The sequence below is a fragment of the Panthera tigris genome, chromosome B2, assembly GCF_018350195.1.
Source record: "Panthera tigris isolate Pti1 chromosome B2, P.tigris_Pti1_mat1.1, whole genome shotgun sequence".
Classification (NCBI taxonomy): domain Eukaryota; kingdom Metazoa; phylum Chordata; class Mammalia; order Carnivora; family Felidae; genus Panthera; species Panthera tigris.
In genome coordinates this window covers 15,624,235-15,650,574 of record NC_056664.1, presented here as the reverse complement: position 1 = coordinate 15,650,574, position 26,340 = coordinate 15,624,235, and the positions used below count along the sequence as shown (strand labels likewise).

General features: G+C 47.4%; 1 protein-coding gene across 3 annotated transcripts in view; it reads left to right on the top strand.

The window, feature by feature from the left end:
* Positions 1–26,340, top strand: part of PHACTR1 (phosphatase and actin regulator 1) — a 554,037-nt gene that overhangs the window by 445,591 nt on the left and 82,106 nt on the right. For all 3 annotated transcript variants that reach the window (XM_042985704.1, XM_042985705.1, XM_042985703.1), the window contains 3 exons: positions 1,360–1,440; positions 23,351–23,518; positions 25,408–25,614. In XM_042985704.1, coding sequence (XP_042841638.1) covers positions 1,360–1,440; positions 23,351–23,518; positions 25,408–25,614 — 456 coding nt within the window. The remainder of the gene's footprint in view (positions 1–1,359; positions 1,441–23,350; positions 23,519–25,407; positions 25,615–26,340) is intronic.

Genomic DNA, 26,340 nt, shown 5'->3' with positions numbered 1-26,340 from the left:
GCAAACAAAATAACGTCTCACCTCCTTTACCCACTCTTCACCCAGAAACAGGGATGCCAGCTGCTGGGGGGGCTCTCTCGCCCGCTTCCGTGGGCTCTCCTGACCTGCCCAGCCTGGCCTTGAGCCACAAGCCTGCCCTTTGGGCGGCCACTCACTCTTCCACTCCTGGGCTGTGTTTTCACTCGAATTGCCCTCTGTCATGCCCACTGATCTGAGAGAAACGCTCCCTCTTCGCTCCTCCAGCCCCACCTGCCTGAGTGTTGGGCTCAGATGAGCAGCTGAGTCACGGTAGACGTGCATTTCATAACTGGGCAGCTCACGGGTCGCTTGCCTGCTTGGGTTTGGAGCCTAAGAGAGGAGAGTGATGGGCATCTGTACCGTGGGGGTGGGGGTGGAGTCCCCCTACCACCTGCCTCCATTTCAACCCAGAGAGTTTACAGGAGATATTTTCAAACTTTTTTTTTTTTAGTAGCTGGGAAGGAAAAGAAAAAATCCTCAGTGACATCTATATAATCGACATAATTTAAAAAAACAAAGAAAAGAAGGAAGGAAGAAGGAAGGAAAGGAAGGGAAAGAAAGATGGAAAGGAAGGAAGGAAAGGAGGGAAGGAAAGGAATGGAAGGAAGGAAGGAAGGAAGGAAGGAAGGAAGGAAGGAAGGAAGGAAGGAAAGGAAGGAAGAGGAAAGGAAAGAAAAGGAAAGGAGGGAGGAAGGAAGGAAGGAAGGAAAGGAAGGAAGGAAAGGAAGGAAGAGTAAAGGAAAGAAAAGGAAAGGAGGGAGGGAGGGAGGAAGGAAGGAAGGAAGGAAGGAAGGAAGGAAAGAAAGGAAGGAAAAGGAAAGGGAAGGAAAGGAAAGGAAAGGAAACGAAGGAGGGAGGGAGGGAGGAAGGAAGGAAAGGAAGGAAGGAAGGAAGGAGGGAAGGAAAAGCAATCCCACCTACGAGGAACGGCCCGAGTCAGGGAGATACGCTGTGACACACAAGTTGAGCCGACCTTGGAGGTAGCATTCCTGACTTTGAATCCTGGCTCCTCTTCTCAGGAGTCTTGCGGCTCTGACGAGTTGTTGAATTTCTCTGTGCTACAGATTACAACGCCGTAAAGTGGGGTGAAATGAAATGAAATACAAGTGCCTACCCCTTAAGTAGTTTGAAGCTTGCTTTGAAGATTAAACGAAATAATCTGAGTGAAATGCTTGTTCTCCTGTCAAAAAATGTTAACAGGTCTCAGTAACTGACATTAATAAAACAGTAACTTACAGAAGCGTCTCCGGATGTTACTTTTTAATACATATTAACATTTGATTCCTCTGAAAAAGTCTTTGTTACTGACCCACACTTGCTTCTCTGTGTTTTTGCTTGTAGCCCTGGAAAGGAAAATATCAATGAGGCAAAGCAGAGAGGAGCTTATAAAACGAGGGGTTCTGAAGGAAATCTATGATAAAGGTAAGGGGGACTGGTCCCCTCCACAGGGCCCAGAAAGCCACGTGTGGAATCTGTGTGCGTGTTTCTCGGAGTTGGGTTCCGTTTTCTGCGTCACTTTGTCGGGATTTGAACCTCTCACACCCCCGACGGTTCTGGAGAGAAAAGAGAATTTTGCAGACCGCTCCAAAGCTCTCAGTAGTGTATCAGCAGAGAGAAATCAAGCTCCCTTTTTCTCACCATTGGAACTAAGCCACGGGATGCTGTGAAAAAATGATGTGGCTGCAGGAATGATGCGGGTTACTGGTTGGGAGCCTGTGGGTGTTCGAATGCACACAGCTGGGGTGAAGTTAATTGCGGAGGCTCTTTCGGGCACTAGGGGTTCCCAAGACAAATGTTAAAAACCTACAGGCATCTAGAATTTCCTTAACAGATTTTTTTTTTTTTTACTGACAGTCTGTCTTGCCACAATAAAAGAAGTCAAAGTGGCAAAAATTAGAAAATACAGCCGTACACCTAAGATATTTCAAATGATAATATCGACAGTAATACAGATGCTCTGTGAATGTATCCACAGGTGTTTCCCAGTGAATACTGTGTGTCTTTTGCTTATTGAATGACTGTCTTTAAATATAAATGTATGCAGTGGTTTTATATTAGGTATTCTTTATTTTTAATTTTTAACAGCTTTGCTTTTTTTTTTTTTAATTTGTTAATGCTTATTTTTGAGAGAAAGAGAGACACAGAATGCATGTGGGGGAGGGGCAGAGAGAGAGGGAGACACAGAATGGGAAGCAGGCTCCGGGCTCTGAGCTGTCAGCCCAGAGCCCGACGCGGGGCTCGAACTCACGGACCGCGAGATCGTGACCTGAGCTGAAGTTGGATGCTTCACCGACTGAGCCACCCAGGCGCCCCAAAGAGCTTTGCTGTTTTTAATTAGGTTTCTCTCCTTCTCCGTCCCCCCGCCTACTCTCTCTCCCCTCCCCTCCCCTCCTGTCCTCTCCTTCCTTTGCCTCTTTCCCTTCCACTCTCCCCGTTAAGACTCTTGGTGAAATGACAAACTGTCATCGTCCAGTCTTGATACAGGAATCACAGTAATTGTTTCAAGTCTTATCACTGTTTGAAGCTGGTGTTAAGCGGTGGGCCAGATTATTAACGCACATATTCTCCTCTAAAGAGGGATTCTGGGGCGCCTGGGTGGCTCAGTCGGTTAAGCGTCTGACTTCGGCTCAGGTCATGATCTCGCGGTCCCTGAGTTCGAGCCCCGCGTCGGGCTCCGTGCTGACAGCTCAGAGCCTGGAGCCCGCTTCGGATTCTGTGTCTCCCTCTCTCTCTGCCCCTCTCCCACTTACGCACGCGCACACGCTCTCTCAAGAATAAAGAACAAAAAAAATTTTTTTAATGCCTGCTCAGATCCAGTTAAATGACCCCTTCCCCTCCCTCCTACCTTCCCGCAGCCCTTCTCTCTCTTCCTGTTAACCTTCAGGAATACTCAACAGAATATATTTAACTGTACTGCTTATTGTTCCCATCACACCCGATAACTGGGTTAGGGTAAGCATTGCCCAAGAAACTTCCGACGTAACCAAAGACGCCATGGGTCGTTGCAGCCAAAGCCTCGTTTTCTAGAGACAGAAATGGTGGCGTTGAGGCCGGGGCCTCAGATGGTTTTCCCGTTTGCTTCGTTGTGGGCGCTCAGTAGCGGGTAGTGGAGGAAAGGACCGGTTTAGCCTCCACTTGTTGGCACAGCTTCCCCACTCGTTTGTCTGTGCATTGTCTCTGTCTGTGCTCCTCTGTTTAGTTGTTGGCTGCCTTTCCTTGCTAGCGTGGACGCTCCAGGAGAACGCGGGCCTCAGAGGCTTACCGCCAGGCCCCCCAGCCTCCGATAGTGCTTGAGAGAGACAAGGCTCGCAAACGTGTTTATCGTTTGGATGAAGGGAAGAGGAGAAGAAGAGAGGGACTAAAACTAGAAATCCGGTTGCACACAGAACACGCACAAGCTTGTATCTGCTCTGGGTTTTTTCCGATGGGAAGCATCCATTTGTGTCACCGCGGATGTTAATCTTGTTACCTCGTGTCGTATCAGCCGTGAGGGACGTGGGCCCTGTCGTCAGATTGCTGGTCCCACTCCAGTTCCACTCCTGACCAGCTGTGCGACCTCAGTCGCACTGCTTACCTTCTCTGGGCTTCTGTCTGAATTGGACGAAGACCGCGGGGATGATGTCGTGTCAGCGAGGATTACGGAAGATGGCACCCGGACGTTGGTTTGCGAGGGCTGCCGTGACAGAGCGGCCCAGACTGAGTGGCTTACGCAACAGAGACGTGCTTTCTCACGGACCTGGAGACTGGAAGTCTGAGATCGTGACGTCAGCAGGACTGATTTCTGGAGTGGTCTCTCTGCGTGGCTTGCGGATGACTGCCTTCGCACATGGCCCTTCCTCTTGCTCACACGCTCCTGGTGTCCCTTCCTCTTCACAGAAGGACGCCAGCCCTGTTGGATTAGGGCCCCACCCTTGTGACCTCATTTAACCTTCATTATCTCCTTAGAGGCCCTTTCTCCAAATACAGTCACATTGACCGCTTGGGCTTTGGCATGAATTTCGGAGGTGGGGGAGGGGATCCAGTCCAGTCCATAACAACCTGTAGAATGAGCTGTCATCCCATAAATGCTCAAGAAGTGTTAGCGTACCATCATGAGGGGTCGTCATCATCCTTTATAGGTTCTGAGACCCTTTACATGCCGCACCCTCAGTCGGCAGGCGCAAGGGTTAGGAAGGAACATCCCTGCCCCCTCTTACCTAGAGGTGCGGGGTCTGCCACCCCCTCCTACGGTGTGGGGCCGCTGACACGAGACCGCCCGGCCCCTCTCTCACGCCTCCGCTTAGGGTTTCCTGTTCTCCTCCCCTCTCTAGGACATCACTCACCTTGCGGTAGCTGGGAGCCCGGTGGGTAGAACGCATAAGACTCTATCGCCGCGACCCGAGGGAACAGCAAGTGGCAAAGGGACTTTACTCGTTTTCCAAGTCGTGTGTTTCCAAGAGGCATTTCCTGGACTTGGAGCAAGCATTCCACGTTGCCTGGCTGGTGACGCCTCGTGCCGCCTTCCTGTGTTAGCTCACGGCACTCGCGGGTCACCTGGCAGCGCGATGGGGTCCTTTGGGGAGGCACGGGCCCCGACAGCGGCCTGTTGGTTTGTAAATGACCGTGTCGGCCCATCGGGCCGCGCAGAGCCCACGAGGGCCGGCTTCTGTCCACGCCGCGGCTACTCTCTGTCCGCGTGAGCTTGCTGATAACGGAGAGCCGTTTGTCCTTAGTTAGGTCGCTTTCCTCTTCTTCCACCTTCTTTACGCTATTGATTTTTGCTTAATAATACCCCACTTGTCCGTAGAAAGTGTAAACGTAACCCGTGGGGACGTGAGATTTATCAAGACGCGGGCAGGGCAGACTCAGAATCGATGAGGTTTTATTACCCTTGACGGTTCTCCTCAGAATCCTTTGCATGTTGCTTAGCGGGTTAAAAATCCCAAACTGGTGCATAAGAAGTCAAATCCGGCAAAACGAGAGCTGGGGTGGAAGAACGAAAAGTATCTCAAATGCCTGCAGGAGTGAGGTCAGGAATCCTTCATTTAATTTTTTTTTTAATCTTTATTTATTTTTGAGAGAGAGAGAGAGAGAGAGAGAGAGAGAGACAGAGTGTGAGCAGGGGGAGGGGCAGAGAGAGAGGGAGACCCGGAATCCGAAGCAGGATCCAGGCTCGGGGCTGTCAGTACAGAGCCCGACGCGGGGCTCGAACTCACAAACCGTGAGATCGTGACCTGAGCCCAAACCAAGAGCCAGATACTTAACCAACTAAGCCCCCCAGGTGTCCCTACGTAGAAAGTTGTTTGGTTGTTTTTGTTTGGTTGGTTTTTTTTTTTTTTTAGTGTTTTTTATTTATTTTTGGAAGACTGCAAGCGGGGGAAGGGCAGAGCGTCTGAAGCGGGCTCTGTGCCGACAACAGCAAACCCGACATGGGGCCGGGACTCACGAACCGTGAGGTCATGACCTCAGCCGAAGTCCGGCGCTCAACCAACTGAGCCACCCAGGCGCCCCCGACCTAAAAGTTTAAAATCAGAGAAAATGGTTTATTCTCTGGGTATATGGAGGCCACGTGAGAAGGCAGGACACTTGCAAAACTACATAAAAAGATAAATTTTAGTTGTTAACCACGGTGTGGTAGGGATGTGAAATCGTACATTCTTTTTCTCCCGTTTTCCAAAATTTCCACAATATGGATGCAGCAGGTTGAGGGGGAACACAAGGTAAGCAATTAGAGGAGCCATTACCATTCCACTCATGGTGGAAAGTAATCTATAGTTTGATAGCTCATTTTTTAAAATGTTTATTTATTCTCGGGAGAGAGAGAGAGCATGCGTGAGCATGGGAGGGGCAGAGAGAGGGACACAGAATCCAAAACAGGCTCCAGGCTCTGAGCTGTCAGCACAGAGCCCGAGGCGGGGCTCGAACTCAACATCCATGAGATCATGACCTGAGCCGAGGTCAGATACTTAACCGACTGAGCCACCCAGGCGCCCGTGATAGCCCATTTTTTAACTCTGTTTACCAACCTTGCGGCCTGTCTGTTTGAATCAGAAACTAAGGGTTCTCTTAGACTCCCTGGAACACCCCTTGGTTTATTCAACAAATTGGCACTGAGGGCCCCCTCCGTGCCACGTGGTCTCCCAGACCCTGAGCTACAGCGATCACCAAAAGAGCAAAATCCTAACCTTCTCAGAGTTTATGTTCTACAAAAAGAAATAGGAAGTAATTAAATACGCATAGGGTATATCGTCAAGCAGTTGCAAGCTGTATGAAGAAAAATGAAGCGGCAGGCTAAAAAGATAAAGTCTTAAGGAGAGCCATGATTTAGACAAGTGCAGTCATGGAGGACTTCTGGAGGAGGTGATAGTGACACAGAGAAATTAAGTGCTCTGTGGCTGAAACCCACATTGGCCCTCCTGCCCTACTTCCACAAAATTGTAAATGGACTCAGTATGTTACTTTTAAAGCCTGTGTAGGGCATTTGCCTCTCTTGGTTTTCTGTAAATCAGAGCACATCGTCCCCTGCCCAGAGCCTGCAGTGGCTCTCCATTTCACTAGGAGATATTCCAAATCCCTGCGACAGCGTGCAAAGCCCTCTGCGATTTGCCCTCCAGCCCCTAAGTTTGCTTCAACTCCCTGGCCGTACCGCCTCATAACTACCTCTCGGTGACACATCTCTAGGCTCGCTTTCTAGCCCTCGAGGTTGACATTAGCCACTCCCTTTCCTGGAACCCTCTTCCCCCAGATAGCCATCCACATAGCTCCCCTCTTTTCAGGTCTTTGCTTAGATGTCACCTTCTCCTCGAAGCTCACCCTGCACCAACCAGATTTTACGTGGCCACCTCCTTCCCTAGGTCCTGCGTCTCCTGCCCCTGCTCTGCTGTGTTCTGTCTTTTGTTAGTTTCTGTCTCTTACACCTTCAAACGGGCTCTAGAAGTAAGTTATTTATTGTGTTACCCTTTTTGCCATCTGTCTCTTCTCACTGAAATGGAAGTTCCACCAGGCGGGGTATCGGGTCTTGTCTGGTTTGTTCATGGATGGAGCCCGAGAGCCTCCAACAGCGCCTGGCACGTAGCTGATGCTCAGTAAACGTGTGTTGGGAGAACAGTACGTGCCAACCGGAAGCTGGCTCTCCAGGTTCACACCACTTGCTTTATTCGCTGTTGCTGGTGAACCTCCCAGTTCTCTGATCCCCCTTGTTTATTCAGCTTTATGGTCCATGAAACTTTATGGCCAGTTATTTAAATAGGCAAGAACAGATTATGTATATTTATGTAGATGGGTGCTAAATACTCCACTTTCATGTAGTGGCTTTTTAAAAAAAACTTTTAACATTGATTTATTTTTGAGAGTGAGAGAGAGAGAGAGAACGCAAATGGGGAAGGGGCAGAGAGAGAGAGGGAGACACAGGATCCGAAACAGGCTCCAGGCTCTGAGCTGTCAGCACAGAGCCAGGCGTGGGGCTCGAACTCCCAAAATGTGAGATCATGACCTGAGCCGAAGTCGGCCACTTAACTGACTGAGCCACCCAGGTGCCCCGGCATATAGTGGCTTTTAAGTGTTAAGGAGAAACATATCCTGACAACGGTGAACGGTTTGGCCGTTAGTAAAATGGTGATGATATTTCTCTGACTTAGGAAGGCTCTCAGGAGGTCACCTGGTGTCCCTAGTGTTACTTTTCCAAAATAAAGATGAAGCAGGGGAGGCCACTTATTACCTTGTGGAAGGGTACGCGGCCAGTGGGCGTGCACTCTTAAAACCCCCGCTAAGACTGTGTGTCCTCCGTTTGGAATTTACAGGAACACCGAAAAACTTTGTTGTAACATGTTGCCAGTTGGTAGTCAGACGATCTGAGGATCTGAGTAAGTAGTGCTGTTAGCTCCATTGAAAATAATCTCTGCAAAGAAACATAATGCGGGATTTAAAGGATGTTAGGGTCAGGACACCTGGGTGGCTCAGTCGGTTAAGCATCCACCTTCAGCTTAGGTCATGACCTCACAGTTTAGGAGTTCGAGCCCCCACGTCGGGCGCTGTGCTGACAGCTTAGAGACTGGAGCCTGCTTTGGATTCTGTGTTTCCTTCTCTCTGTGTCCCTCCCCCACGCTCGCTCGCTCTTTCTCTCGCTCTCTCTCTCAAAAAAAAATAAAATAAAATTAAAGAATGTTAGGGTTAATAGTGGCGATTGTAGTGGATTTTCCCGGGAAACCTCAGTCCTCCCTCAGGATCACCCTCTCCATACAGGATGGGCGTGGGATGTATATGGCAGTTGTCAGGGGGGCAGGACAGGGAAAGGAGACCACCTCTCTGCTGTGGCATGATACATCATGCCTGCATGGGACACACATCCACACCCTAAGGGGGAACAGGACACCAGAATGTGCAAGCAGGTAGCTCAGACCACGGCAGCTCTCCTGCGAGTCTCCACGGGGATCCCGCAGAGACCCCGGGAAGGAGAGGGCCCCCCAAGGAGAGGAAGGAAGAACGGGGCGGGGGGGGGCACGTCAGCAGAACGGACTGGGAGCATCTCTACTGCCCATTGTGTGCTGGGAATTAGAGATAACATTTCCCAGCACATAACAGAGTGCCCCGAAGTGTGCTCTCTTCCTTCACTGAGTGAGAGCGACATCATGGAAGGTGTTATTTTTCATTATAAGCACAAAGAGAAGCTCCCTGAAATGGACAACTCTTTTATGCAAGAGGCTGCGTTTTCCCTTGTCTGGCATTCCAGAGAGAAAGAGAGAGAGACAGAGAGAGAGAGGCCTGATATTTACATTAAAAGGTCCTCGTATTTTAAAAATAAAAATAAAAATTCTCCAGCGGATCAGAGGAAACCAAACTGTACTAGGCTCAGCCCTTCTTAAGTCCCGTGTTTCTCTGGTAACCCAGGTGCGTATGCTTCCCAAGTCGGAGTTTGTGGGAACCGCTTTTCACAGCCTCTGCCAGGCACCGTTAATGGGTCACATCCTGAGATGTTCCCCGTGCCTCTTGTGGAAGTGGCATCTTCCGAAAGCTGTGTGTAGAGTAGCGGTGTGGAAATCAAAGGAGGGTTTACCTTCAGTATCAGCGACATGTAATTGCCCTCCTAGCACCTCCGAGCCCAGTACAGAGGAGTTTGCCCTAGCAGTTGGAAAGTGGTTTAAACGATAAAGAGAATGCGCAGAAGTTGTGATCAAAATTCTCTTAAGTAATAAGGTTCTTTCAAAAAAAAAAAAAAAAGTCACCATCCCAAGCCAGAAAACTACGGAAATTATTATTACAGCCATGACCAACCATCCCCAGTACATGTACTCCTCTCTCGTGTGCTTGTTGATCACCTGTTACATTGCAGGTGCCATTCTGGGCACCAGGAATACTAAGGAGGGACAAGCCAGACTCCCCTGGCTGACAGAACCCACAGTCCTGGGAGTAGGGTTCAGGCACTCAGCAGTCAGGGCAAGTACAGGATGTCTGGGGGCAAGGGAAGCATCACCCACCCACGTCTGGAGACTTAGGGAGGGCATCTTGGAAGGAGGGGTATCGCAGAGGAAACCTGAAGTGTGATGAGATTTATCCTAGGGAAGCTGGATGGGTAAGGGGAATGTCAGAAGGGGAGGAACTAGCCCCCGAGGAGACACCGAGCTGGGGAAAAGGGAGGGAGACAGAGTGTGTGTCCAGCACGTCTGTAAGATGAGGGGGAGTTGGGGCAGATGGTGCAGACAGGAAAATGATATTCATTGTTTGTGCTTTATCCTGAGAGCAGTGAGGGGCTTTGGAAGGGTTTGCTGCATGATCGGATTTGCAGCCTCATCGCTCTGCCTGTAGGGAACCAGAACTTGGAGGGAGCCCAAGACATGAGTCAGGGTGGCCAGATAGTGACTGTTGCCGGGATCCAGTGACCTGATTGTGGGGGTGGGCAGAAATGGGGGTGGCTGGGGGAGAGGACAGATTGAAGAATTAGAGGAGATGGAATCAGGAGGGTCCTGATTTCAGAGAGTGAAGGAGAGGGGGTAACCGTGGCAGCTACTCAGGATTCTGCGTTGGACAGAATCTGCGAGCAGATACAGGGACCATTCGCTGAGCTGGGGACCCAAGACCCAGTGAGCTTAAGACACAGAATATTGCCGTGGTTTGACCACACTGGGTGTGAGATACCCAAATGTCTAAATAGACTACTAAATATACAGATTGGAAAGCTCACGAGAGAGATCTGGGTTGGAAATGCAGGTTTGGAATAGTCGTATAAATAAATGGTCGTTAAGTCATGTGAGTTGACGATGGCTCTGGAAGAAGTTGGAGTAGGGGGACATAAGTGGTCCTGATAGAAAACCCCATGGAACCCCCAACATTAAATCATCTAGGAGTAAAGCAAAAATGGCCTGGGGTTAAGGAAGACCCTCAAAGACTGAGAAGTGGACAGAAAAATAGGAAGTAAACCAGAAATGTGTATCAGTGTGGAAGCCAAGACAAGGGGCAGTGGTTTGGGGGAAAATGGTCTGAAGTGTCGAATACAGACACGCCAACTAAGATAGGGTCCAAGAAGTGTCCGTTTGATTATTTTTATGCTGTTTAATTGTAGGCTTTTAAATGACCTGTGAAGCCAATGTGCGACCAACAGGGTGAACGTTAAAATGCTTCTGTTTTCCGTTAACAGAAACTTAAGGAGGGTGAAGCGATAAGCAAAATCAGACCAACAGTCTTTGTTTTGTCCTCTATGGTATTCCTAATGCCTTGAGCAATGCTTGGCATTTCTTGGTGCTTATTTAATACTTTTTGCATGAATGAGTTGAGTGAGTGAATGAATCTCCCATTATAAAGCCCAGTAGTAGGACAGCTCTGAGCCTGGTTAATTCAGCAGTTCAATAACATGGCTAAGGGATGCCATCATCAGGCTGGACGCTTTGTGGTAACAACATGGCTGCACTAATTGCAGCATCACGTAGAGACACAGCGTCCGGAGGAAAGAGTGAGTGAATCAAGGGGCGCCTGGGTGGCTCGGTTGGTTAAGCGTCCGACTCTTGGTTTCGGCTCAGGTCACGACATCATGGTTCTTGAGTTTGTGGCCTGTATCGAGCTCCATGCTGCCTGCATGGAAACTGCTTTAGGTTCTCTCTCTCCCTCTCTGCCCCTCCTCAACTCACTCACTCACTCACTCTCTTTCTCTCTCTCAAAATAAGTAAACAAAATTTAAGAAAAAAGAAAAGAAAGCCCTTCCTGATTTGCCTAGGACTTGCGTAGATGTAGACAAGTAAGCATTCAGCCTCGATCCCCATGTAAATATCTGCAAACCAGCAACACTCAGCTGGGAGATCTACACCCAGGATCCCGGTCCCCGCTCTCTCATCTTCTGGGCATACAAGGCACAGGGAAACTTTTCATCTCCCAGGACTCGGCTTTCAGAATGCAACCCCAGGACCCTGACTGTTCCATCCCCTCCGGCAACCCTCCGTTTGTTCTCTGTGTTGAAGAGTCTCTTATGGTTTGCCTCCCTCTGTTCTTATCTTATTTTTCCTTCCCTTCCCAGCTCTGTTCATCTGTTTTTTTTTCTCAAATTCCACATGAGTGAAATCCTATGATACCAGTCTTTCTCTGACTTATTTCACTTAGCACAATCCCCTCTCGTTCCATCCACATTGTTGCAAATGGCAGGATTTCATTCTTTTTCATCACTGAGTAGTGCTCCATTCTCTCTCTCTCTCTCTCTCTCTCTCTCTCTCTCTCTCTCTCTCTCTTTCATTTGGGCTCTTTCCATGCTTTGGCTGTTATTGATAGCACTGCTATAAACATTGGGGTGCATGGGCCCCTCCAAATCAGAATTTTTGTATCCTTTGGATAAATGCCTAGTAGTGCCATTGCTGGGTCGTAGGGTAGTTCTATTTTCAGTTTTTTGAGGAACCTCCATACGGTTCTCCAGAGCGGCTGCACCAGCTTGCATTCCCACCAGCAGTGCAAGAGGATTCCCCTTTCTCCGCATCCTCGCCCAAATCTCTTGTTTTCTGTGTTGTTAGTTCTAGCCATTCTGACAGGTGTGAGGTGGTATCTATCTCATTGTGGTTTTGATTAGTATTTCCCTGATGATGAGTGATGTTGAGCATCTTTTCATGGGTTGTCAGCCATCTGGACGTCTTGTTTGGAAAAGTGTCTGTTCACGTCTTCTGCCCATTTCTTCACTGGGTTGTTTGTTTTTTGGGTGTTGAGTTTGGTAAGCTCTTCTTCTTAGATGGCTGCCTTGCCCCAGTTGCCTTCCCTTCACTGGAGCCTAGACTCCCCCTAGTGCCACCGGGAGAGCTGAGATTCCGTTGTGAGGTTTTAGGACTTCTCCGAAGGCCATGCCCACCTCTGTAGCTCTTGGCTGCCGGTCTCAGGGCTCCTGCCATCCACACGTGCCCCAGAGCGTGTCTTCACTTGCCAGCCCTCTCTTAATTTCTCTGAAGGAAATATTACCCATCAAACTGACCACTTACTGCCATCTGGACCAGGTTAGCAACATCATTTTACCTTCCTGGTTCTGGAAATGGGCTCACTTTTGCATATTCATTAGGGCCATTATGGTGATTTTCAAGTGGGTTACGAGCAGTGCAGTTCAGTCGACTTTTCAGCCATAACAGAAATGTTTGTCATCATCTATCCTGGCCACCGCAGCAGCCTCCAGCCTCGCATGGTTATTGAGCACTTCAAGTGTGGCTGGTCTGACTGAGGGGAATTGCATTTTTGGTTTTATTGAGTTTTAACTGACTAAAAGTAGCCACATGTGGCCACGGGGTGCCCTTTTGGAGAACCGAGCTAGAGAAACAGAGCTACTTAGATCTAGAAGCCGCTTGCATTTCCCTCCCCAGCTCGAGTCATTGAGGATTTTTTTAAAATCTCAGCTTCTGGTTCCCACCTGGCCTGCTCCAGTAACCATGCAAGGCCTTTGCACGGCGCGGCATGATTCTGTGAGAGTCACGTGATTGTATAATAGCATAGGAGAGAAACGGTGACATCCCATTCATTTTATATTCAATCCCTGCCCCAGTTGCTTTTTTTTTTTTTTTTTTTGGTATCCAAATGCTCAGGAAGAGCAAGATGGTAAATCCCCTTCTAGCTACAAACCTTGGGGCCTGAGTCATTGTTTGCAAATAGTGGTCGGAGCCACGATACTTCATCAGGATAGATGATGTGAGAATGAGTGGGCTTTGGCATGAAGATGGGGGGAGAGGCAGAGTTATACCCAGTACAGATATAAGAAACAGCTCTGGGTGGGGGGACACCACAGCAATGACGCAACCATGCATTTGCAGTCCCGGCCAGCAACTGAGAATCCACATGAGCGATAGTTGGTTGACCATCCGGTCCAGTTCAGGCAGGAAACGCCGATAAATCCGACAGAAAACAGCTACAGAGACGTGCAGCCCAAACAGGCTCCCCAAGGTCTGTGCCACTTTTGTGACAGGAAGTCATTGCACCTCATGTATTCAATGGTTTAGGCAAAGGCCTCTTAATCATTTTAAAATAGGATATCAAGTCCAGACCAGTAGCAACAACAGAAAAGCGAGGTGGTTCTCCAAGCACAAAAGCATGTGCCGCTCCATTCCATGTATGAAATTGTCCAGAGTATCACAGAACCAATTAGATTCTGAGATTGGAATACATCGTGTACAGATTTGCAAGGTGATAGGTTCAAAAGGACTCCGAGTTACGAAGATGCTTGTATCAGACAAAGGAGCCTCATGGCTTTTGCAAAATTGTTCCTCTGTATAAGCTGGCCAGAATAATCCAAAGACTTCTAGCTGTAAGCAGAGATAAAGTAGAAGATTCTTGTAAATTCCTAAAATACAGGTTCCCCGATCCTACAGACTCCTGAAGTGTTTGTCTTAAGTCCTGGTGATACACAGAGACTTTTAAACACACACACTCAAAATGACTGGTCCATGGTGGAAAAGAAAACCCACCAGAAGAGAGAGAGAAGAGACTCTAGGGTTTTTGTTCTGGCAAAGAAGAGGTTCAAGCCTTTTTAATTTTTTTTTTTTTCAACGTTTTTTTATTTATTTTTGGGACAGAGAGAGACATAGCATGAACGGGGATGGGGCAGAGAGAGAGGGAGACACAGAATCAGAAACAGGCTCCAGTCTCCAAGCCATCAGCCCAGAGCCTGACGCGGGGCTCGAACTCACGGACCGCGAGATCGTGACCTGGCTGAAGTCGGACGCTTAACCGACTGCGCCACCCAGGCGCCCCGGTTCAAGCCTTTTTAAATGCTCAGGAATCCAGTGCATTCGTTCCCAAACAGGCAGTGTTTAATAGGAATGTATTTCTTGCTGTGTATGTTTAAAGTTCTATAAAATGTTACCTGTAGCACTGTTTAGTTTAATTACAGCTATTCCCTGAACTCAGGCAAACTGAAGAAAAATAATCTCCAACGAAAGTTGACAAATGCCAGGGGAGCCATTTCTGACTTCTTAGGTTTAAGGCTTTTAACCTTTCAATAAAACCCTTAGATAAATTATTTCTTAGCTAACTGTTGCTTGGCAGATCATCTGACCAGGAGAGCAGCTAGTGGCTTTGACTTGCAATGATCTAAAAGGTTATTGGGATTAACGGAAGCTTTGCCAAAAGCCTCTATGTTGTTCTAAAGTGAAACCTTTGTGGGTTTCAAAACAATGGCTCTACCCCCTTCGTGGGTGGATTTTTCCCTACTCTAGTGGAAAAAAATATATCAATGTCAAAAAAAAAAAGATGTTGACAAAGTCTGTGTTTCGTGGCTTATTAATATTAGGTCCACCACCCGAGAAACATTTCTTGGAAAAGCACCTTCACGTTGAACTCATCAGCCACTCGGCGCAGGTGCCTTTTTGGGTCAAAGAGCATGTCTGGGGAGCTAGAATGAGAACATGGCATAGACTGAACAATAGCTCTGGTCTCAAAGGGGAAAAAACAGGAAATGCTTGCATTAGGCTCCTCGTACGTACGTGTCTTCACAAAGGTAATGATTTGTTGTAATGTACGTAGCTTCGCTTTTGGGGTTTGCTTTAGTGATAGCCCTTGGGGACCACCAGTACACGCAAATGTGTTTGAATTTTCACAAGCTGCGTGTATAGGTTCTACAAGTTTGCCTTAGCAACAGTGATGCAGTTTACTGTTCCTCCTGTTTCCAGCCTGAAATTGCTACATGATGCTTCTCCTACGCTGTCATTTTTCTTTCCCCTTGACGCCTAAACGTAGTCTCCATTTCATGATGTCATTCACTTTTCTTCTCTATTGTATGTCCTTCACAGTAACAGAATTGGAATTCTAACTATGACATCTACATGACTTACTTATAAAGGATTGCTACGGTGTTCTTTTGCCATCCTTAAGGAACTAAAATTTCCAAATAAGTCGTTTTAAATGAGATCACACAGTCTCACCACTTACTAGCTCATCACCTACCGATTATGGGATTCTACACAAGTCATTGAAACCATCTGGTGTTCGCTTTCCTTTATACAGCGAAGATAATCTTGGAACCAACCCCATAGAATTGTTTTAGGTATACATTAAGTGAACAAGTACCTGGATCATAATAAATTCCCAAAATATTATTTAAGGGGCTGTTATTATATATATTTAATGTATAATTATAATATATATTAAAAATATATATAATATAAATATATATAATATGTAATTATATATATAACATCTGTCATTGTACTTGACATTGAAGATGCTCCAAAATGCTTAAAAATGTTTCTTTGACCATCCCTTTCAGTGTCTGTCCCATTTCCCCCCCTTGTTTGTCTACTGAATCTAGTGGCTTTGTATGTAATGCACAGGCTTCTAGCTCTATGCTAACACTTTGCTTAACAGTTTTTTTTTTAAATAAAAATATAAGACCTTATTAGCGAACAACGAGCCTGAAATCCATCAGCCTACTTCCTGGTTCTTGCTGTGATATGCCCACCTAGAGTAAGTCAGACAAGGAAAAGGAAACTGAAGTGGAAAATGGTTTGCTGGTTAGGCTTATTTGCAAGTTTTGGGGGAGAACTTGTTCTCATTTCTTACAACTGCCCTACACATAACACTTTGGTCTGGAAGGACGCTGGGCACCAACACAGTAGTCCTTTTTTGTTTTCGAGGGGCAGAAACTGAAGTCCCAGATGCTGAGTCACTTGTGGCAAGCTAGCGATGACAAAAACGAGAACGTGGCGCCCCCCACGCTCAGAGTCTGGCTCCTTTGCATGATACCTGCTGCTCCCCTCTCCCCGCCCAGCCCTCCTGAGATTGAGTTAGGAATGCTCACGGTGCATTGCTGTTTGCCGACATACGGACAGCATGGTTTGTAACACCATTCTTCCTGTCACCTTCCTATTTATTTATTTGTCTATCTGCCTACCTACCTAACCTACCTACCTACCTAAGATAGAAAAGCCTTCTCTTCCCTTGAGACTCCAGACTCTTCTCAGGTTCTGCAGGGTCCGATACTAGGACTCTTGATAAAGGCTAGTGTAGAGGAGGTCATTAACGGGCCTGACAACTTTCTACTCACGCCCTCCCCCCAAGCCTAGACCTCACATCAGCCCACCAAGAAGAAAAAGTCCGAGTCCTGGATCAACGCTGGCCCAAGGTGGCCAGGGAACAATGCAGAGTAAAGCCCCCAGTGCTCACCATTGGGGTAGGTTCACTCCCCCTAGTGGGAGAAACAGGGACCTAGCTATGAGCTCACTGCAGAGAAGAAAGGGTAAGAAGCCAGGCAGGAAAAAAAAAAAAAAAAAAAGAGGGCTTAGGGGAAATCAACGCATTCATAAGAAACCAGAAGTGTGAGGAAGGGGTTTTTCCCTCCAACAAAAACTATTATTTTTTTATTTAATGTAACAAGGCACCACGCGATTGGTGTGTGTGTTTACAAATGTAAGCACCTTTACAGAAAAGAAGTTAATGATCACTAAACTCTCCTTCTTGTCTTGCCAAGTTTACACCAGAACTTTGCCACCCTGCATCCGTATTTCATTTTGATTTTCTCCTGAGCCACGTGTACAAACTGTCCTCCATTCCTGCTTCTGTACTTGACATGATTTCAGACCCATGTTTTTAAAATGTTTATTTACTTTTTGAGAGAGAGAGAGAGCGAGAGAAGGGCAGAGAGAGAGACACACACAGAATCCGAAGCAGGCTTCAGGCTCCAAGCTGTCAGCACAGAGCCCGACACGGGGCTGGAACCCACAAACTGCAAGATCACGACCTGAGCCGAAGTCAGTGGCTTAACCGACTGAACCATCCAGGTGTCCCCAGACCCATTTTTTAATGTCTGGGCATCACCCACATGGTCATTTCATTTGCGTTTCTTTCCTTCCCAGCAAGTATCTGCATCTCACAAGTGGCCTGTGGAACACTTCCATTTGTTTGTACAAATACTCTTCGTTCTTGGAAGAGTCGGTCTTTTATTAGCCGTGTTTGGCTCATGTTTCTCCACGACACTGCTCTTTTTCTTACATTTGGTGTATAGCTTTTTATTTTGCAGATTGAAAATCAAAAAGTTTTGTGAGTCAGTCAAAAGCTCTCCATCTGGCTTCCCTCTTACACAATCTGAATAAATAAATGTGTGTGCATATTTATTTCTACTATTCTAGTTTTGAAGTTTTCTTTTTTTCATCCATGTGAAATGTGTTGCCATAATGGTTCAGTGTATAGGTATAAAGCAATTCTTTATTAAGTATGCTCCGTGCCTAGCATGGAACCCAGCACAGGACTTGAACTCATGACCCAGAGATCAAGACCTGAGCTGAGATCAAGAGTTGGACGCTTAACGGACTGAGCCACCGAGACGTCCTATAAAGCAATGTTTTTACACTCAGAGTCAACTCTTATTTATTAAGTAAAGATAAGATGTCTTATCCAACTAGAAATACATTTTTAAAAATTTTGCTTAATGTTTATTTTTGAGAGAGAGACAGAGCGTGAACAGGGGAGGGGCAGAGAGAGAGGGAGACACAGAATCCGAAACAGGCTCCAGGCTCTGAGCTGTCAGCACAGAACCCAATGCGGGGCTCGAACTCGTGGACGGCGAGATCATGACCTGAGCTGAAGTCGGATGCTTAACCGGCCCAAAAACAAAAAAAAAACATTTTTTAATGCATCTTTTGAACCAGTCCTCTGGAAGACAACTTTTACATAAATCTTACTTTCAGAACAGTAAAGAAAAATTCCACGTGAGAGGAAATCCTCCTGAAATCTGTGGCCTCCTGGGTTCTGAGCACAGGTCTTCTGTCTCCTTTCTGCCCCTTCATCTACTTCTCAGGGTTTGACTGCACTCTCGCTCCTTTGTCCCACCTTGGATGCTGGTTCCTCATTGCACCTGCGTTTCTGCATTTCTTTGTGTTCTTTTTAGCAATTGACTCCATGCCTGGCTTATGGGAGGGGAGGCAGGGCGGGCTGTGGTAAAGCTCCAGGGCTTGGGGGGGGGGGGTGGCGCAGACGGGGCAGGGGTTTCTAAAGTACCATAAGGAGCTGAAAGCCAATTTCTGCCTTACAAGGTCGTGCTGAGCGTTTGCAGTGTCTGGTTTCTGCTGCGTGTTGTTAATTACAGACTCTCGACAGATGTTTGTCAACTGAATGAATTCATTCACTGACCCCTCTCCCTTCACTCTCCTTGATTTGGTGGTTAACCTGACTCTACCAGCACCTTCCTTTCTTAGGTCTCACAAGGGGAAGAGGAGAATACGGCTGGCACAGTTTCCGTGGCCAGTTCTGTGCCTTAGACCCACTGCTTTCTGTGTCTCATCTTTCAAGATTTATGACCTTGACTTGCACTCACGTCTGCCTTATTCTCTCTGCCACTTCTGTGACCTGATTTTCCCTTGTTAAATATGTTCGCATCTGGCTCACATTTTAACTTTCCACTCTGCCTTCCTGCTCTCCGCAGTCCCATATTCCTTTGTGACAAGTTCATATTCATGATCCATGGTTAGACAATGCAGCCTCCTGCTTTCTTGTCCTCTTTGCGGTTTACCAACAGCCTCTCTTCCCCATTTGCCGCATAGACAGCATTTCCTGCCCTTGGGGCATCGTGACAAGGCGCTGTTGTCATTCCAGGCTCCTTTGCCTGATTTCTAACCTCCAGTCGTCTCCAAGAGTGGAACCCTGACCACCAAAGCAGCTCCAGCATCCCCCAAGAACTTGCTAGAGGTGCATACCCTCCATCCCACCCCAAACCTTCTGGCTCAGAAACTCTGGGGGCGGAGTCTAGCCACCTGCTTTAGCCTGCCTCCAGAAAACCACTGATGCCAGAGAAGCACCGCCTCGACCCCTCTGGTCTCATGTGCCTTCCACCTTCTCCCTGTTCACACTCCTCATTCTGGTAGGAAACTGCTGGGCACTTGTTGTGGGCCATTTTGAAGACCATTATTACAGATAATTTTAGAAGATCATGTAAAACATCAAAATAATTTCTAACATTCTATAGAGCAATGTAATTTCTAATATTATTTCTAATATCTAATATTAGTATAAGGAGCAAACTTTTTCTCATCCATGGTAACAAGAGACAGTGATGTTCTGAATAGGGGTACCTGGATGGCTCCATCGGTCAAGAGTCTGACCCTTGATTTCGGCTCAGATCTTGATCTCATGGTTCATGAGTTTGAGCCCTGCATTAGTGCAGAGCCTGCTTGAGATTCTCTCCCTCCCTCTCTCTCTCTGCCCCTCCCTTGCTCACTCGCTCACTGTCTGTCTCCCTCAAAATAAACAAACATGAAAAAATTTAAATAGATGAAGGTACAAATAATCCGCAAGACTCCTGTTACTCAGGAGGGTTATGTTCTTTCTAAAAAAGAAAAACATTTTTTCTAATAATGCTAATTAAAAGGGCCAGTAAAGAGACTAATAAATAGTGCTGGTAAATAGAAAGGACATGGAGAGTTATATATTCTTCAAACTAATCAAATTTGGAATTACTGAACATTAGGAATTCCCAGCTAGATACTGAGATATTAATACACATAAATTTCATCTATTGGGATCTCTCCTAAAAGGAGAGACTTCCTTTTTCTTTTTTTTTTTTTTGAGGTTTATATTGTTTTACTTCTGAATGCTTCTTTACAATTTAACCTTTTTAAAACCATGATGTGTGGGGCGCCTCGGTGGCTCAATCGGTTAAGCATCCGATTTCGGCTCAGGTCATGATCTCGCGGTCCGTGAGTTCCAGCCCCGCGTCAGGCTCTGTGCTGACAGCTCAGAGCCTGGAGCCTGTTTCGGATTCTGTGTCTCCCTCTCTCTGCCCCTCCCCCATTCATGCTCTGTCTCTCTCTGTCTCAAAAATAAATAAACGTTAAAAAAAAAAATTTAAAAAAAAACATGATTTGTATCATTTAATGAAAAACCATTTTTTAAATTTAAATTCAAGTTAGTTAAAATGCAGTGTAGTCTTGGCTTCAGGAGTAGAACCCAGTAATTCGGGGTGCCTGGGTGGCTCAGTTGGTTGGGTGTCCAGCTTTAGCTCAGGTCATGATCTCATGGTTTGTGAGTTCGAGCCCCGCATCAGGCTCTGTGCTGACAGTTCGGAGCCTAGAGCCTGCTTCAGATTCTGTGTCTCCCTCTCTCTGCCCCAACCTCCCCCACCCTCAAAAAAAAAAATGCATATAAGAGGGAAAAAAAAAAAAGCCTGGGGATTCATCTCTTACATATGACACCCAGTGCTCAGAAACTTCTTACTAGTCATGGCTCCGGAGGCAAAGGAAACAAAAGCAAAAGTGAACTCTTGGGAACTCATCAAGACAAAAAGCTTCTGCACAGCGAAGGAAACAATATTTTTCCTTTTTTTTTTTTTTTAAGTAGGCTCCACACCTAGCATGGAGCCCAACATGGGGCTTGAACTCATGACCCTGAGATCAACACCTGAGCTGAGATCAAAAGTCAGAGACATTCAACTGACTGAGCCACACAAGCGCCCCTACAAGTGGAGAATTCTAATGACAGAAAAGACTTTATGCAGGGAGGTTTCTTCTTATCATAAAACACTAGAAATCCCTTTACGACCAGCCATAGGGAGATTGCTAAATAAATGCCAGTTTATTCATCCAATATAATCAGCAAGATGATAATTATGCAAATTAGAATGCTTATAATAGTAAAAAAAAAAAAAGGACAAAATCTGATGCATAGTAAGATTACAACTATGAAAAATATGTACAGAAGAATAAACTGTATCTGTTAGGGTGGTGATATGATCAATGTCTTATTTCTATTTTCTCTATTTTTAATTTTTTTAGTGGAAATGCATATTTGGAAATTATGACAGTGGAAGTCCCAAGATTGTTCCCTCTCCAAAGTGGTTTGGGCCTTTGTGACTTAGCAAAGGTACCTTTAATCTATGGGGACCTAAAGTTTTGGAGAGTTGTTGTGTCCCAAGGAGTGCTTCTCCGTTAACCAGCCATGCCTCCAGCACTAAGCCACCTGCCTTGATGAAACTGAGATTCAGAGAGTCTAAGGAATCCAGTTATGTTGTGTCTTTTCCCCACTTCTGTTTCTATGGTTCTTTTTATCTGCTACAAAGGAACAGCAGTCATTTGATTCCACTGTTGTCCCAAAGAAGCAGAACTTGGCAATAGCACTGAAACCCCTCCTCCTCCGGTTGTCATACCCAGGACTTTCATTACACTGGGAGCATCAGAAGTCCAAGTGGTTTCCTAGAGATGCGTTCAACCGAACGGCAGCCGCGTCACTCATTATTCCACCACCTGGGAACCCAAAGCAGTCCTACTTCCCACGGCATTGGTGTGAACATGCTACATTAAAGCATGTTAAGGGGACTGGGGACCATCCCCTATGGGACGGCAATGCGTTAACTCACCCCGCAGCCCTTCCCTCCTGAAGACTCTCGGTTCAGCTGTGTACTTCCCATGGCCTTGGCCCTACCGTCTGCACTGCTCTTCTCTCATTAATGAGGAGTAGCCATCATTTGTTAATTACAATGATACTAACTACTCTACCATTCAGGGCATACAGAACGGCCAAATGAAAAAGAAAGGCGGAGGGGGGAGCCCCACAATCTCAAAGCATGTCGGTGCAATCATCTGCTTTGGGTGATTTTTTGGTGTCCTGTGTTTTTCTACATTTATCCAAGATTCAGGTCAAATACCCTATGTCCTTGAACCGTATGCTGCTGAAACCTTTCTGTCTGTAGATTACATTGTTGAATGTACATTTCATCAGGCCAATTCTAACCCGGGGGGAAGGGGGCAGGCAAGACTCCTTCACCACCGCATATTGTTGCGTATAAAAATCAAGCCTTGGGAGGAGCATGGCCAAAGAAAAGGATTTATTGATACAAGATTAACCTTGGAGTCACTTCGCTGTTTCATTTCTACAAGTAAATCATCTTTTTTGCAGTTGTAAGGCAGGTCATTGCTTCGCGGGTTTCTGTGTTTCTGACTAAGCATAACTTAACAGCCTTTCATCTGGATGTTTATTCATCTTACTGGAACAGCTTTCAGTCCTTTTTAAAAATTAATTTGACTTTAATGCCTAGTTATTTAGGACTCCCCTGGGCCAGGATGAAATCACGCTGGGGGAATTTTGATTTGACAAATGGCCATTGTGTGGGAGCCTTTGATCCTCAACCATGTGTTAACTGGCTGCCTGCCCCTTGCTTTGAGGGAGCTTAAAGCAAGATCAAAATCTGCTCACCCCCAAGGTGTGATCACTGGTGGACACTGGGAGAACTGGGGCACTTCCCAGCATCCTTAGGTCACTGCCGCCTTGTAGTTTGGTCTGAAGCCCTCTGAGTGGTCACCACTCTATCCCTTGTAAGGTTAGAAGAAGGTGGGACCCTCCCACCAGCCAGTGAGGATTGGTCTCTATTGTCAGGAGGCGAGCCTGGGGGGGGAGCTTTGAGCCCTTCCAAACATTTATCTACCTGGAGAAATGGGGTGTCAGCAGGAGGAAAGAGAAAAAAAAGGATGAATTTTGCTTAGAGCCTTAGAGAACCCATTCTTCTGGTATTGAGCAGTATAGAAAGCCCTTTGTTCCCTAAAGTAGGAATTCTTATTCCTGGTTTTCCAGTCTCTGAGGCCTGCTCAGTTTTTCCAGGCTTTCCAAAATTATGAAGAAAAGTATATTTTAATTCACTTGCATTAAAAAAAAAAAAAAAACATACTAAGTACGGTGATTATGGTTAGAAAGATGGAGAAGCACGCAGGCAATTTGCTAGAGGTCACCGGAAATTGCTGCCCTCGTGGTCAGATGCCAGAGGTCTAAAATTAAAATGAGGGTCTGCAAAGCAAAAGAACAAGTGTAGATTTGCATCCTGCCCTTGGTAAAGATTGTTCAGAAACGTTTAGACTCAACTAGCAGATTCTAAATGTCGCCCTTCCCCGGGAGGCAGGCACTGTCTCACTGCGCAATCTCCTTCTCGCACTTGCAGACGGGGAGCTCTCCATATCCAATGAAGAGGATTCCCTGGAAAACGGACAGTCCCTGAGCTCCAGCCAGCTGTCTCTGCCTGCCCTGTCCGAAATGGAGCCGGTCCCGATGCCCAGGGATCCCTGCTCATACGAGGTGCTCCAACCTTCAGACATCATGGATGGGACAGGTAAGGCCCTTGGTAGAGTTGCAGAACAGGTCCCCAGCATGTGGCGTTAGGGGCCTGTAGCCTGGCCGGACTTGGGGTTCTTTTTGAGCCACCTTGAGCATAAGAATCTCCTGGAGATGAGGACAAAACGGCCCCATCAGGACATATGTACACTTACTGTCCGTCCTATGGTTTTTCACAACCTTTTTTGTAATCTTAATCCCTCCCCAAAAGACATCCCCTTTGTGATACGGAGGATTTAAAACGTCAGTGGTTTGTTTCTAACACTCGTTTCCGTTAAGCTCAGCGAAGGAATCCTATACTTGGGCACGGTTCCTACCTAGGTCACGTTTGTAAAGCCCTAGCACGACCTTTAATCCCAGGCTCAGTATACAGCCCAGCTACTGACTGTATTACCATACACAGTCAATGTGTTAATTGGCTATTCGATCGTATGCAATTGACTGGTTAACTCGCATGCTGCTGACAGATGATGTTCGGTACCATTGACTGTCACTCGTTCTGTGGTCCAAAGCCCTCTGAGTGGTCAGTACCTCCTCCCTGAGAAGGTTTGCAGAAGGTGAGACCCTCCCGGCAGCCAGTGAGGAATGTTCTCAGGAGGCGAGCCTGGCGGAGGGACCTCTTGGAATCTCCGGAGTGTGGCTACGAAGGCCATATCCTTTTTCCACAGCACAGGCGAAGTCTGCCATCAGCACAGCTCCGATGGGAGCAAGAGAGAGCTGGTGTCCCAGAGTCCACGCCAGGCTTCACCTTGGGACCTGCTGAGTCATGGCTCCATCGGTGTGTCCGATGCTGACAATAATGGCGTCCCTTGCGAGAGGGGGACAACCGGGGGCTTGTGAGGGTCACTTGCAGGGCTTTGATGCGGCAGGGGACACTGAGTCACATTCCCCCCAGGCTGAGGAGAGCTTTCCAACTGTAGCAGTGATTGTGTCTCTGATCCAGCCTTCCTGGTGACATGGGAATCACACAGAGTTGACTGTTACAGGGCAATCTGTCATCTCACTGAAATCAGAGTTTTGGTCTCACTGGCCAGGCTGCCATCATGGGATGAAGGCCCCATGCTAACCCCCCGGGACAGCTCTTAACTAGAGCCAGTCGGGGTCTCCCGTGGCGGAAAGGAAGAGTGACGCCCGATGCGGAGCAAAGAGAAAGAGGGAAAACCAAGTAAGAAGGCCACAGTTCTGGCAAGTGAGAGGAGAGAGGAAGCGGGGAGACAGAAAGGCGTTCCCTTGGTGCAGTCTCTGCCTCGTCGAGGTTCCGGGGAGCCCCTAAAACTGCAAGGTGCCTACAAGGCTCCGGAGTCGGGGGGAACAGCCACCCCAGGCCTGTGGGGACGCCTGGCCTGGCGTCAGCCTCTAGGCTGTCTTTGTTCCTTGGCGTCCCACACGCCGGGAGACCCAGTGGGCAAAAACCAGACCCCAGCATCGACTCTCTCTCTTCCTCCCAGCAGAGGGCAAACAGGCCCAAAGGAAGATGCCAGCATTGGTTTGGTTCATTCAGATGGGGCTCTTTGTCCCTGGTCCGCTGCACCTGCCATCTGTTGATTGTGGCTGTGGCCCCATGAGTCACACTTCAGAGTACTCACAGAATTTGTGGCATAAACGCCCAGATGGAAGCGGTGAAGCTTAGGATAGTTCTGAGAAAATGTCCTCTGGCTTCCCCTCCCGCCCTCCTGCCTCTGCCTTTCTGCCTTTGCCTCCCCGATGTGTCCCTCCACCCACCCCACCCCCTCGCTTTACCCTTCAACTCTCCGCCCGTACGTGACAACGTGGAACGGGTGCTCTGCTGTGTTGGTCACCCACGTCCCTGTCCTGTGTGCCCCCGCCGGCCCCACCTGCGCTGCGTTTGTGTAATGTCACCTGTGTGTCATGTGGTTGTCCCCTCAGTGTCTGAAGAGAGTCCCTCTGCCAGTGAGTCTGGAGCCCTCCTGTCCCAAGATCCTTCAGCCAAACCAGTGCTGCTACTGCCCCCCAAAAAACCTGCTGCTTTCTCTGGAGACCATGAGGAGACCCCAGTGAAGCAGCTGTCCCTTCTCAAGCAGCCCCCCGCCCTGCCTCCCAAACCCAGTGCCAGGATTGCCAACCACATAACAGGTGAGTCAAGATGTCTTCTGGAAGCGTCCAGCCCTGCCTTCCCTTCACGGGATGATCTCTCGCGCTCTCTCTCTTCTTATCTGAGGCCCGTTGCGCCTCTTCGGTGAGGTTGCTCTGTGGGGCGTTTGGGTGTTTCCATGTCCACGCGGTCACGACCTGGGTTTGTGTGTTTCCGTCAAGAAGCATTCGACGTGCACCCTGCCGGCCATATGCCAAGAGCCTTCGTCATGTGTACCTGTGAATATGTGCGTTGGTATTTGTGTGACTGATTCACGATTATGTGCCCGTCGAGGTGAATTAGCCTCAATGTCAAAATCTTGGCAAAGACGAAGCGCAGTACCTCGTTCCCTTCATAATGAGTTTGCCAAAGCTTTCAATTTTTTTTGTCTGTAAATTATTGATCTGAAGCCCAGCCTATTTCCTTTATTAAAATTCATGTCTGTATTGTTTGTTAAACAAAAACAAAAACAAAAAAAGGCAATCTACAAAGTATGGTGGGAAGTACTCTTCCAAGAAGAATGCGTTCGGGAACGTTGTCCTAAGATGCTTTTTATATATTCATGTTTAAAGTGTTGGTGAATGTCCCCCCAGTTACTAAATTGGGCATCACAGGATGTGCTAGTGATTGGGCATCTAGTAAGGACTGCATTGCACATGAACGTGAATGGGATACTGCTTTCTGATTTAAAGTTGCGGCTTTTAAATTAAAGAGTAAAGATTTCAGGG